This window comes from Acomys russatus, chromosome 4 (assembly GCF_903995435.1).
Source record: "Acomys russatus chromosome 4, mAcoRus1.1, whole genome shotgun sequence".
Classification (NCBI taxonomy): Eukaryota; Metazoa; Chordata; class Mammalia; order Rodentia; family Muridae; genus Acomys; species Acomys russatus.
The window spans coordinates 6,298,236-6,310,984 of NC_067140.1; the positions used below are offsets into that span (position 1 = coordinate 6,298,236).

Below are 12,749 nucleotides of genomic sequence, written 5' to 3' on the forward strand. Positions count from 1 at the left end.
CTCCTGAGGAGGCCCAGTGGATCTTCAGCACCATGCCCACTCAGCGTTCAGGGAAGAAAGGCATGCAGTGGAAGCACGTTTTCTGGAGGAAGGTTATTGTGTTTGTTTAATGTTGCTGGAGGAAGTTGGTGCGGAGGCACCCTTCAAGCCCTGCCTCCGGACACGTCGGATGCCCATCAGACTCAGTGAAGGTCGCAGAGACCCAGTTCCACAGTGTCACCTGTAGTGGGTCAAGGAGGTCTTTTTTTTTTTTTTTTTCCTTTCTATGTCTCTGCCTGTGTACATGTGGGAGTGTACATCGCACAACACACATGTGGAGGTTAGAAACACGCTGTCCCCTTTTCTGGGACTGAGGGGTGGAGAAGCACTCTCCACCCAGACCTGGGAGGCACTTCCTGCAGATGCGTGGGTGTCTGCTAAGCTATCAGATGCTACAGGGGCAGCATTTTCGCTCTGCAGAGTGAGCCCAGTGCTTTGTTTCCATCTTCCTTGGCTAATCTAGAGCTTAGGACAATTTCAAGAAAACGCCACAGTGCAGCAGACACCATCCATTGGCTTCAGACCCCTCCCTCTGACTCACAGAGCAACATAAGTGAATCCACTTGGGCGGGGGAGGTGACTGCCACCCTGCCTGCCTATCTGTGTAACAGGTAGCCCTTCTACTGGTCTCAGCCGATCAGTGGCCCACACAGTCTCCCACATTCCTCAGACGTGCCCTCTCCTGAAATCACTCTGCAAATACTGTTGTCCAAGTGGAACCAAGACCCAATCTTGTGGCCACCCAGATATCTGCTCTGCGTATTTCCCTTAAAAATGCCACTGAGGACAGAGGCACTGGTATCCTCTTTGCTCCTGTGCCCAAGAAACTACTGATGATGGCTGGTATTGATGACTGCTACACATCAGCCAGGGGCCCCACTGCCAACCCGAGCTACTTTGCCAAGGCCACCTTTGATGCCATCTCCAAAGCCTACAGCTATCTGACACCTGACTTCTGGAAAGAAACTGTGTTCACTAAGTCTCCTTATCAGGAATTCACTGATCATCTTGTGAAAACCCACACCAGAGTCTCTGTTTAGAGGACCCAGGCTCGAGCTGTGGCTACAACATACGGGTTTTTATACAAGAAAAATAAAGTGAAATAAGTCAGAAAAAATGCCATTAAGAATGCAAACAAGTCCCTTTGCAGAAGCACTACACGAAAACACGTGTAAAATCACAGAACTATGCACACAGACACAGACACGTGTGCTCACACACACATGGAATAAGAATCAAATAATCTCATATATTTTTTTGGTTTTTCGAGACAGGGTTTCTCTGTGTAGCCTTGGCTGTCCTGGACTCCTGTTGTAGACCAGGCTGGCCTTGAACTCACATCAATCTATCTACTTGCCTCTACCTCCCGAGTACTGGGATTAAAGGCGTGCGCCACTGTGCTCAGCCAAAGAATCTCATATTTGAGGGAGCACATCAGACCATAATTAGATGTTGGAGGATTATGGGACCTGTGAGGAGGCTCAGTGGATAAAGTCAACTGCTGCCACACCTGACCACCCGAGTTCCACCCAGGACTAGAAGAAGAAACCCAACTCATGTATGCTGTCCTCCTACCTCCACCCACGGGCACACACTTATACACGCTAAAGAAGTAAATGTGGCTGGGCATGGTGGCACACGCCTTTAATCCCAGCACTTGGGAGGCAGAGGCAGGCGGATTTCTGTGAGTTCAAGGCCAGCCTGGTCTACAAAGCGAGTCCAGGGCAGCCAAGGCTACACAAAGAAACCCTGTTTCAAAAAAAAAAAAAAAAAAAAAAAAAAAAAAAAAGTAAATGTGAAAATAATTTTAAAAAACATTGAGCTGTTACAGTACTGGCCCGGGTGTGGTTCTTGGCACACACAAAAAGGGGTGTGTGGTGTGAGGAGAATGGTAAATCCAGGCTACTAGAGAGAGATGCTGTAGCCATGCAGGAGTGAAAGAAAGTGGAGGCCAGCTGATGGAATGAATGCTCTATTATGGACTGGTCATCTGAAGGAGGGGCTTGCACACTTCAGGGAAGGCCCATCTGCTTAGCAGGACACCTCCACAGTCTGGAGATCAGGGGCCTCGGGGCCTTCCTGAGCCCCATCCAGCTGACTGCTGGTCACAGGCTGGCTGAAATAAATTTTTTCACTTCCGATGTGGCTGGGGGCTGAGTGGGTTCGTGACCGGGCGAGGCGGGTCATGCTGGCAGACGGTACTGTAACAGAGAACAAGAGGTGAGAGGAGAAGCTTGGTGAACCTCAGATAATCTGCAGGTCACAGCAAAGACTTCCCCTCTCCCAGCCCAGGATGACATAAGAGGTACCCCCACAGGGCACTACTTGCTCTAGGTGAGGGACTGTATGCAAGGCTGCCTTGCTCCTCTGCATCTGAGTCTCCCCGATTCTATTTCAGAGTACAACGGGAAACCCTGAGGGCGGAATGAAGCCTCTTAGCTGTGCCCACGCCATTCACACAGGGTTAGGAAGGTGGCTTTGGGAACACATACTGGTCACCAAAACCTGCCGCGCATGGAAGACTAAACCAAGAAAGAACGATAAACCACACAAGTAGGAAGGTATTTCCCAAACACAGTGCAAGCCCGATACAACAAGACTATTCCCAAGGGCTGCCTGGCAAAGTGCTGGCGACTGTCCGCCCATCTTGTACATGCACAGATGAGTGTTGTACAGCCTGTTTGGTTTCCACCAGATTAGTTATATTCTGTGAACTGCGGACTCTCAGATGCCAGAAATAGAAAGCACACAGTACTCACTGTAGCCCATTCCCTGTAAAAAGTACTTGAAGGCCTCAGTGAGCTTCGCGGGCTGGGGGGTAGGGGGTGGGCACAAAACAAGAAGGCACCAGTCAGTGTGGGTGGACACAACACGCCTCTAATCCCAGCACACAGGAAACTGAGGCAAGTGTCTGTGACTTTGAGAGCAGCCTGGTCTGCATAGTGAGTTCTTGGCTGGGCATGCATGCATAAGTAAGAGTCTCAAAAAAATAAAATGATCAAAAAATTAAAAACAGAAGGCATTAATTTATGTGTAGGTAGAGAGGTAGTAATGTGTGTGTGTATATATGTGCATGCTTGTGTGATTACTATGACCACTTTCTGTTTTGTTTTGTTGCTGTTGTTTTTTCAGACTGGCTTTCTTTGTGTAGGCTTGCCTGTCCTGGACTCTCCCTCTTTCATCAGGCTGGCCTCGAACTCACAGAGATCTACCTGCCTCTGCCTCCTGGAGTGCTGGAGTTACAGGTGTGCACCACTGTGCCCAGTTATGAACACTTTCTTACCTGAACTACTTGGGGCAGTCCTCCACAGTCTGCCATCTGGAAGAGGAAGAACCCTAAGTCAGCAGGACGTCCACGGAGGGGAGTGCTCTCAGCATCCCCCTTTCACAGGGGCTACTGGGTGACTTGACAATATTACACACACACACACATACACACACACACACACACACACACACACACACACACATTTTAAGATCTCTCTATACTGTCCTGGCAGTTGTAGAACACTCTGTGTAGACCAGGTAGGCTTAAAACTCACAGAGAGCAAGCTGGGCGTGGTGGCGCACGCCTTTAATCCCAGCACTCAGGAGGCAGAGGCAGGCGGATCATTATGAGTTCGAGGCCAGCCTGGTCTACAAAGTGAGTCCAGGACAGCCAGAGAAACCCTGTCTCAAAAAACAAAAAACAAGCAAACAACAACAACAAAACCCCAACTCACAGAGATCCTTCTCCTGCCTCTGCCTCCTGAGTGCTGCCATTAAAGATATGCACCACGATGCCCTGCTTTGATTTGCCTCTAAAGGGCTATGAATCCCATGGTTTCACTGCTAGAATTAAAATTTCACCTAAAGGGGAACTATTATTTAAGATACAGAATGCCACAAAGAGCCTAGGGGTTGGAGGCTGGGGCTGTGTGTGTGGTTGATTCAGTGCCAGTTCTGCAAAGACAATGACTAGAGTTCAGATCCCCAGCAGCACCCAGTGGTGCTTGTCTGTCACCCCAGGCTTGGAAACAAGAGGCAGAGAGAGGCATGGCTCTGGATCCACTAGCTTGTCAGCCTAGCTGAGTCGATAAGAGGCCCAGTCTCAGGGCTGGAGAGCTGAGTCAGTGAGCACTTCCTAGCACCCCCGTGGTGTCTCAAAATATCCAACTCCAGTGTCAGGGGATCTGATGCCTCTTCTGATGTTGAGAGGCTCCTGCCTGTACATGGTTTACATAATTAACTCTCACACATACATACATGCCTGAATATGTACATACATACATTCAAATTAGGTATTAGCCGAGTGTGGTGGCGCTAGCCTTTAATCCCAGCACTCCGGAGGCACAGGCAGGCAGATCGCTGTGAGTTCGAGGCCAGCCTGGTCTACAAAGCTAGTCCAGGACAGCCAAGGCTAACACAGAGAGACCCTCTCTCGAAAAACCAACTAAACCAACCAACAAAGCAACACAAAACAAAATAGGTATTAAAAAGAGAAAGGCCCTATTTCAAAATATAAGGTGGGGAGGCAGGAATAGTATCCCACACTTTTAATCACAGTGCTGGGCAGAGGCAGGTGGATCTCTATGTTCACATTTCAGACCAGCCTGGTCTATGTAGTAAGGCTCATAGCTAAGGCTACACAGTGTGACCCTGTCTCAAAACAAACAAAATGAAGTAGAGAACAGCCAAGGAAAACACCTAGTGTTGGCCTCTGGCCCACATACATTTGCATGTGCACCTCCAAGCATGTTTGTACACACACATAGGAATACATATCCCCCCCCCCCCCCCGCCCCCCACACACCGTGACGTTAGCAAGAAACCTCCTTACATTTCAAGGACAAATATAAATACTTATTCTCACTAATATATAATATTCTTGACTAGGCCAGGCTTTGTTTTTGTTTGTTTGTCTGTTTGTTTGGTTTTGGTTTCTTGAGACCAAACCATTGGGTTTCCCAATGTAGTCCTGGCTGTCCTGGACTCATTTTGTAGACCAGGCTGGCCTCGAACTCACAGAGATCCACCTGCCCCCGCCTTCCAAGTGCACCACCAGGCTACAGGCTTTGTTTTAATGACAGCCAAGCTTATATAGCAAGTGTCTGTGCCTGCTGAGCTATCTCACTGGGCAAGGAGACACTATTCATTTCACGACGGCCATGGACTAACTCAACATCCTTTATGTGCCCCAGGACCTGCCCGCTGTGCTCTGTGGCCGCGGATGAGAATGGGACCCTAAAAATAACAGCATCTATGGCTGCCATAGAGTTCTGTCGTGCGGTTTGCAGTATTGACTCAAGCCCGCAGTGAAAAGCCAATGTGAAGCCACAGACTTTTAACCCACATTCTAGAGAAGCTCAGGGACCATGCAGAGTCCAGAGCACAGGGAGTTTGGCAGCCTCAGAGCACTAAGCCTGTGTGTGTGCTGACAGCTACATGCTGCTGTAAGAGGGCTTTTCTTTTACACACACTTGAGAGAGAGGGAAGAAGGCAGGAGCCATGCGGGTGGAGACAGAGCAGCGGGCCAGGTCCCCAAACACATAAGCAGACAGTCCTGTTTGGACAATGCTCAGTGGAAGCTTCTGTAGGGGACATTGAAAGGGGACTTTTTACTGAAGAGGTTTCACTATATAACCCTGGCTCTGGCTGGTCTTGAACTCACAGACACTTTCTGCCTCTGCCTTCTGAGTGCTGGGATTAAAGGTATGTGCAGACTGCTCAGCCACTGAGGAGAATCTTCTTGTTTTGTTTGATTGTTTGTTTGGTTGTTTGTTTTTCTCCCAGACTGGGCCTTGACTTTCATTACTTAAAAAAAAAAAGCTCCATATTCACTTTACTTTCTGACTCTGTGCTTATGCCTTCAACAGTTTCACAACAATTTTCTGCTCCTGAGTAAGGAATCATGCTTAGCCCTGTCTCGGCCATAGCACACACAGGAGCACTCTAGGCCCTGCTGGCATTTGTTTTAGACAGTCTCATGAGGACTTTAGGTCTTACAGCCTATGTCTGCCTGTGTGGATTTTGGTGCTGCTTTTCCAACAATCTTGGCATAAAAGTAAACAACCGTATTGTAAGGGGTGTAAGACAGCCTGGTTTTGTTAGAGGCTAGATTGTAGCAAAGCCTACAATGGTATTTCAAATGCTGAGCCATTCCCAGTGCCTCTGAGTACTGTCCCTGGAAGAGGAAAAGAGTGGTAGGGGATTTCATACTAGCACAGAAATCTAGGTTAAGAGTTCCTGTCTGCTCTTACCCTCTTATTCTCTCTCCCCTCTCTCTCCTCTCTCCTCTCTTTCTCTCTCTCTCTCCCTCTCTCTCTCTCTCCCTCTGTCTGTCTGTCTCTCTCTCTGCGGCACCCCTCCCCCCTTTTCCTTCTCTCCCCATGCTCATTTAATAAACCTCATGTAATATGAAATAAAAAGAAAAAAGAGTTCCTATTTGTAGGCTAGCCATGGTGGCACATGTCTTTAATCCCAGCACTCAGGAGGCTGGGGCAGGTGGATCTCTCAGTGTGAGGCCCGCTGGTCTACAGAGTGAGTTCTGGGCTGGCCAGGGCAATGTAAAGAGACCCTGTCTGGCATGTGGAATTGGTGGGATGCTTGCCTGGCATTCACAAAACCTAGGGCTCAATCTCTTGCACTGCATAAATTGCACGCAGTGGCACACGCCTGTAATCCAAGCATCGGGCAGAAGGAAGCAAGAGGATTAGAAGTTTAAGAGCCGGCCTGATGGCGGTGGCGCACGCCTTTGAATCCCAGAATTTGGGAGGCAGAGGTAGGAGGATCTCTGAGTTCAAGGCCAGCCTGGTCTACAGATTGAGTTCCAAGACAGCCAGGGCTAAAAAAGAGAAACCCTAACTTGAAAAACAAAACAAAAAAGCAGTTTAAGATCATCTTCAGTGTCACAGCCATATGTGTCCATTCTGGGGTGCGTGAGACCTTGCCCACCTGCTTAGAGTGCACCTATCCTAATTATCAGAGGATTTCTAGAAATTTCTTACCAATACAGCAAGATTAAGACTGTAAAAACATTTCATCCTATTTTAATTCTCTCAATAACATTGAATTATTAAAATTTTAAAATGTATCTTCTCTTTTAAAAGAACCATGGACATCCCCCCCACAAACAGGGTTTCTCTGCGTGTAGCCAAGGCTGTCCTGGAACTCACTCTGTAGACCAGGCTGGCCTCGAACTCACAGAGATCCACCTGCCTCTGCCTCCCATATGCTGGGAGTAAAGGTGTGTGCCACCACGCCTAGCTCAGCTGTCATTTTTTTAAAACAGAGTTGGGATCCCTGTGTAGCCAAAGCTGGCTTCCAAGTAGAGATGCTGTGTCCAATTCTCAAGTGCAGTGTTACAGATGTGCCCTTCCACATCTGGCCTATGCAGTTTTTGATGACCCAGGCAAGTGTTTGTGTCATGAATGGAAAGGAAACAAATATAGAGCTAGAAATACCTTTTTTGGGGGGGAGGGTGGATGTTTCACAGCAGGTTTCTCTTGTAGCCCTGGCTGTCCTGGAACTCACTCTGTAGACCAGGCTGGCCTCAAACTCAGAGATCCACCTGCCTCTGCCTCCGCCTCCTAAGTACTGGAATCAAAGGCATGTGCTACCACCATCCAGCTGAAGTTTCAAAAGACTACAATTCCCAGTGTGCTCTCTGCACCCTATTTATGGATCAGGATGTGAGCTCTCAGCTGTTCCTCTGGCCATGCCTTTGCTCCACCATGATGAACTTAACCTCTGGTGTAAGCCCAAGTAAATGCCTTCTGTTATAAGTTGCCTTAGTCACGGTATTTTGTCGCAGCAATATAAAAGTAACTACCATGAGGAGAATATACTCAGGAAGTTTTGTTTCTTTTTGAGTAAGTGACAGAATTATAAGGAGAAGCTTTCCTGCAAACACCCTAGTTTGAAATCATGTCAACTCCCTTACAGTAGTTGGCAGTGACAGAAGACACATCACCTTCAGTAAAGTTGTATTTACAGGGTTGAGGCGAGAATTACATTCAACCTTAAAAAAAGGAGAAAAAAAAATCATTAACTGTTAGGAAATAATCTGTAGCTTGGCATCAGAATGATCTTACAGGATCGGCAGCCCAGCTTACCGGGGGCCAACCCAGAGTACCGACATAAACTGTGGGGTCTCGGGTGACTCCTGTCCTGTCTGACACCCCAGAACACATCTTCACATCTGGAAATGAGCTGGCAAGCTTGCTCAGCAGTAAAGGCGCTTGCTGCCAAGCCTGATGCGCCGTGTCTGATGATGGAAGCAGAGAACCAATTCTTTTTTTTTTTTTTTTGGTTTTTTGAGACAGGGTTTCTCCGTGTAGCCTTGGCCATCCTGGACTCACGTTGTAGACCAGGCTGGCCTCGAACTCATAGCGATCCGCCTGCCTCTGTCTCCCGAGTGCTGGGATTAAAGGCTTGCGCCACCACGCCCGGCTAGAGAAACAATTCTTGCATGTTGTTCTTTGCTTGCCACACGTGCATGCACTTGTACACTCATGCACATACACAGAGTAAATAAAGCATATCTATCTACACACACACACACACACACACACGCACACGCACGCGCCCGCGCGCGCGCCCGCTGAATCTAAAGACTCTTCCTAATGGCCATAGGACATCTGGGCAAGGTACCTCTTTTCTCTGAGAGGTGACCAGGACTGTGGCCCTGTCCTGCTGGGTCTCCTCCATGCCTTCCCAGCACGCCTGGCCTATCTACTGGGCCTGAGCACCGTCTCCACCTCCTTGCTCAGCCCCTCCTGCCTGGAGTGGAGGGCTGCTGCTCCCCAACCCCTGACTCTTCTGTCTCAAGGTCTCTGGCTCTCCTGTACGAAGCTGAACTCCTCTGTGACTCTCTCTCTCTCTCTCTCTCTCTCTCTCTCTCTCTCTCTCTCTCTCTCTCTCTCTCTCTCAGCTGAGATCTTACTAGTTGAGGGACATTTCAATTCTTAACATATGTTCCAAGGCTCTGAAGAGCCACATACTTCTTTCTGAAGTTATTCCGCTAATGTTCCAGCCTCAGGCTTGGCAGTCTTCCTTACGATAAGTAATTAACAAAATAAGTCAAACCCTCATAATCTTTGTTTCCACTGACTCACAGTTTCATGCCATATACAGTACAGACGCAAAACTTCCAACTTTCACAGTACATTATTACATCTGTTAGAAAAATGTACTGCCATGACCAGAGATGCTACAGTTCTGACAGGGTAAAGACCAAGGAGTGGTTTTGTAGGAAATGGTTCTACTAGAAACAGGAGAGCAAACGCAATTGAGAATATTCGAAGGCTGGAAGGGAGCTCTGGGGGGTGGGTGCACCTTTAATCCCAGTACTCTGGAGGCAGAGGCAGGTGGATCTTTGAGTTTAAGCCCAGCCTGGTCTACAGAGAGATTCCAAGATAGCAAGGGCTACATAGAATAAACCTGTCTCAAAGAAGGAAAGAAAGAAAGAAAAATTCCAGATACAAATTCTCGGCTGAGACTACAAGTTGCTATTCAGTATGCTTTGTGTTGTAGGGTATAAAACTAGTGCTTGGGCTCCGCCTTTACCAGTAACCACCCGGCCTCCGAATCTGCTGTTTAGTGTATAACCAGGGCTATGTTAAAGTTTGCCTTTGGGGGGCTGGAGAGATGGCTCAGCGGTTAAGAGCACTGACTGCCCTTCCAGAGGTCATGAGTTCAATTCCCAGCAACCACATGGTGGCTCACAACCATCTATAATGTGATCTTATGTCCTCCTCTGGCCTGCAGATGTACATGCAGGCAGAGCACTGTATATGTAATAAATAAATATTAAAAAAAAAAAAGTTTGCCTTTGGGTGATGGGAACACAGCTTCCCATCCTCTACTCTGTAGCATCTTCCTTGTTTCCTACAGTGAGCACCCATCATTTTTTCCCATGTGAATGCGCTTCAGAAGGAAGCAGAGAAAAGCCATGGGCCCTTGACCACCTTCCAGCCTGCTGGATTTGCCGGAACTTCCCCTCAGTTGAAAGCTGGCTGAGTGCCAGAACTCTGACACTAAATACATAGTGCTTTAATGCACTAATTGCCACAGAGTGGACAGGGACACACAGAGCCATCAAGGACCACATTCATCAATCCCATGAGGCCTGGTGACTGCTGAGGAACTGATTTTCTAAATGCATAACAGGAAAACCTGATAGGTGCAATTTAGGCACAGCATGGCCTGGTGTGGCCGTGTTCCCATCCCGTCAGCAGGGTGCCTGCTTTACACAGTCGACTACACTGCCATCCCAGCCTCCTCACACCAGGGCGCACTTACCACAGCCTCCACAGCAGGTGAATTGTCGCCCACCACCAGTAAAGTAGAGCACCTGGGAGCAGGTAGAAGAGGTGTCAGTCAGCAAGGAGGCACAAACACCGCTGCACAGGATCAGCCGTGACAGGCTGTAATCAGCAATCAGTGGGGAGACTGAGGCACTTACTTTAACGTTTTCAATCTGTTATCATTTTGGCCTGGTTTGGGTCTTTTGATCTTCAGGTCTCTGCGTCTAGACAAGCAAAGCAGAATCAGCATCATTTGCAGCAAAGTCATGGCCCTTCATGTGTCTCCTGGACATGTAATCCAGAGCACGAGGGCCTATGAACACTGTCCTTTCTTCACAGCTGAGGATGGGAGGGTCCTGCGCTGTCGTCCTGAGCAGATGTGTCCATGGCGCCCTGCATGCTACAGGGATTTTGTGGGATCCTAAATGGGGAGAGCTTCACGACTCAACCAGCAGCACTGGTGAGAGCCTCAAGGCTGACTTGAGCTTTCAGAGTGGTCTGCAGGGGTGAGCCCTGAGGAGGAGGTGGTCTGCAGGGGTGAGCCCTGAGGAGGAGGTGGTCTGCAGGGGTGAGCCCTGAGGAGGAGGTGGTCTGCAGGGGTGAGCCCTGAGGAGGAGGTGGTCTGCAGGGGTGAGCCCTGAGGAGGAGGTGGTCTGCAGGGGTGAGCCCTGAGGAGGAGGTGGTCTGCAGGGGTGAGCCCTGAGGAGGAGGGAATGGCGTCCTTTTATTGTTTGGGATTGAGGACTGGGAAAGGCTTTCTTTGTAATAATCTAGCGCAGGATTTTATTTTCAGTGCTAGGATCAAACACTGGATCTTGTGCATTCGAGACAAGTATTCTACTAATAGAATTTCAACTAAAAATAGGGACACCCTGAAGAGCAGGCTCCCTACTGGCTGGGTAACTCCAGGGAAAGTGATGCTGACCCATTTCCTCAGCCCTTTCATCCTCCCAGAGGGGGAAGAGGAGGCAACATATTCACTCTGGAGAAGCTGCTCCCAGGGCAGGAATCAACATGCCTCCCTCGCCATGTCGACGGAGAAAGATGTGTGTAACTTCTGGAACACAGAAACCTCTGTTTTGTATCCCAGCACCCACAGGCTACTTCTGCCTTCTGAGACGATTCTAGCACAGAGCTATGAAGTCAAGTCTTCCTCCTCTGTTTTTCTATGTGTACAATCTGCCGTACAGCACAGGGTCAGCTCCTGCCCACTTCCTCTTACAGATGTCCATCGTCTCTTTGGAGGAGTAGGAAGCACTGTACCTATCGTAAGAACGCAGGAAGAGCTCTAGGTTTCCTTGGTTGATATCTTGGGCAATTTGTAGTCTGTAACTTTGAATCAGTTCCAGGTTGGTCCTCAACTCTTCCTAGAATAAGCAGAAGACATACTCGAAGCTATAGAGAATAGCCTAAGAGCGCACACACACACTCAAACACACACACACACACACTCAAACACACACACACACACTCAAACACACACACACACTCAAACACACACACTCAAACACACACACACTCAAACACACACACACACACTCAAACACACACACACACTCAAACACACACACACACTCAAACACACACACACACACTCAAACACACACACACTCAAACACACACACACACACACACACTCAAACACACACACACTCAAACACACACACACACTCATACACATACTCACACACACTCAAACACAAACACACACACACACACACACACACAGGCCAGAGCAGTAAGAAATTTTAAGCTTACTGGGAATATTAAATGGATTTTTTTTTTTTTTTTGGGTTTTGAGACAGGGTTTCTCTGTGTAGCCTTAGCTGTCCTGGACTCCTTTTGTAGACTAGGCTGGCCTCGAACTCAGGTCGATACACTTGCCTCTACTTCTCAAGTGCTGGGATTAAAGGCGTGCGCCACCATGCCCCACGCCTGGCATGGATTTTTTTTTTTTTTTTTTTTTTTTTTCACCAGAGGGAAAGGTATATCATCAATAGTTGAAAAGATAACAAAGCTAAAACAGTGATCACCCAAAGCCTTGCAGATAAACAGATAAGGAAAAAGCATGTTGTCATCCTCTAGTTCAGGGGTGAAGGGGGCCAGGAAGAGAGAAACCGAGGACAGCTTCCCGAATCAGAAGGCACTGACACAGGTACTTCCAGGAACCTGGCTGGGACACAACCTCAACCTAAAGACATTACAATGAGGCCAGCTGTGGTGGCGCACACCTTTAATCCCAGCACTCAGGAGGCAGAGGCAAGTAGATCCCTGTGAGTTCAAGGCCAGCCTGGTCTACAAAGCGAGTCCAGGACAGCCAAGGCTACACAGAGAGACCCTGTCTTGAAAAATGAGAGAAATGAGTAGTGGAGTTGAGGGGGTGAGCTCGGTCAGTAGGTACCTGCTGTGCAAACGGGAGGAGCT

At 48.5% G+C, this 12,749-nt stretch overlaps 1 protein-coding gene across 1 annotated transcript in view; it reads right to left on the reverse strand.

Moving 5' to 3' along the window:
• Positions 1-1,984: 1,984 nt before the first annotated feature.
• The window catches only part of LOC127188351 (protein NDRG3-like), a 28,928-nt gene continuing 18,163 nt past the window's right edge, over positions 1,985-12,749 (reverse strand). Inside the window, exons 6-12 of the mRNA XM_051144833.1 lie at positions 11,589-11,692; positions 10,484-10,549; positions 10,321-10,372; positions 7,991-8,038; positions 3,323-3,358; positions 2,799-2,850; positions 1,985-2,240 (exon numbers count right to left, since the gene is read on the reverse strand). Of these exons, the coding sequence (XP_051000790.1) occupies positions 2,071-2,240; positions 2,799-2,850; positions 3,323-3,358; positions 7,991-8,038; positions 10,321-10,372; positions 10,484-10,549; positions 11,589-11,692 (528 nt within the window). The 3' untranslated portion in view covers positions 1,985-2,070. The remainder of the gene's footprint in view (positions 2,241-2,798; positions 2,851-3,322; positions 3,359-7,990; positions 8,039-10,320; positions 10,373-10,483; positions 10,550-11,588; positions 11,693-12,749) is intronic.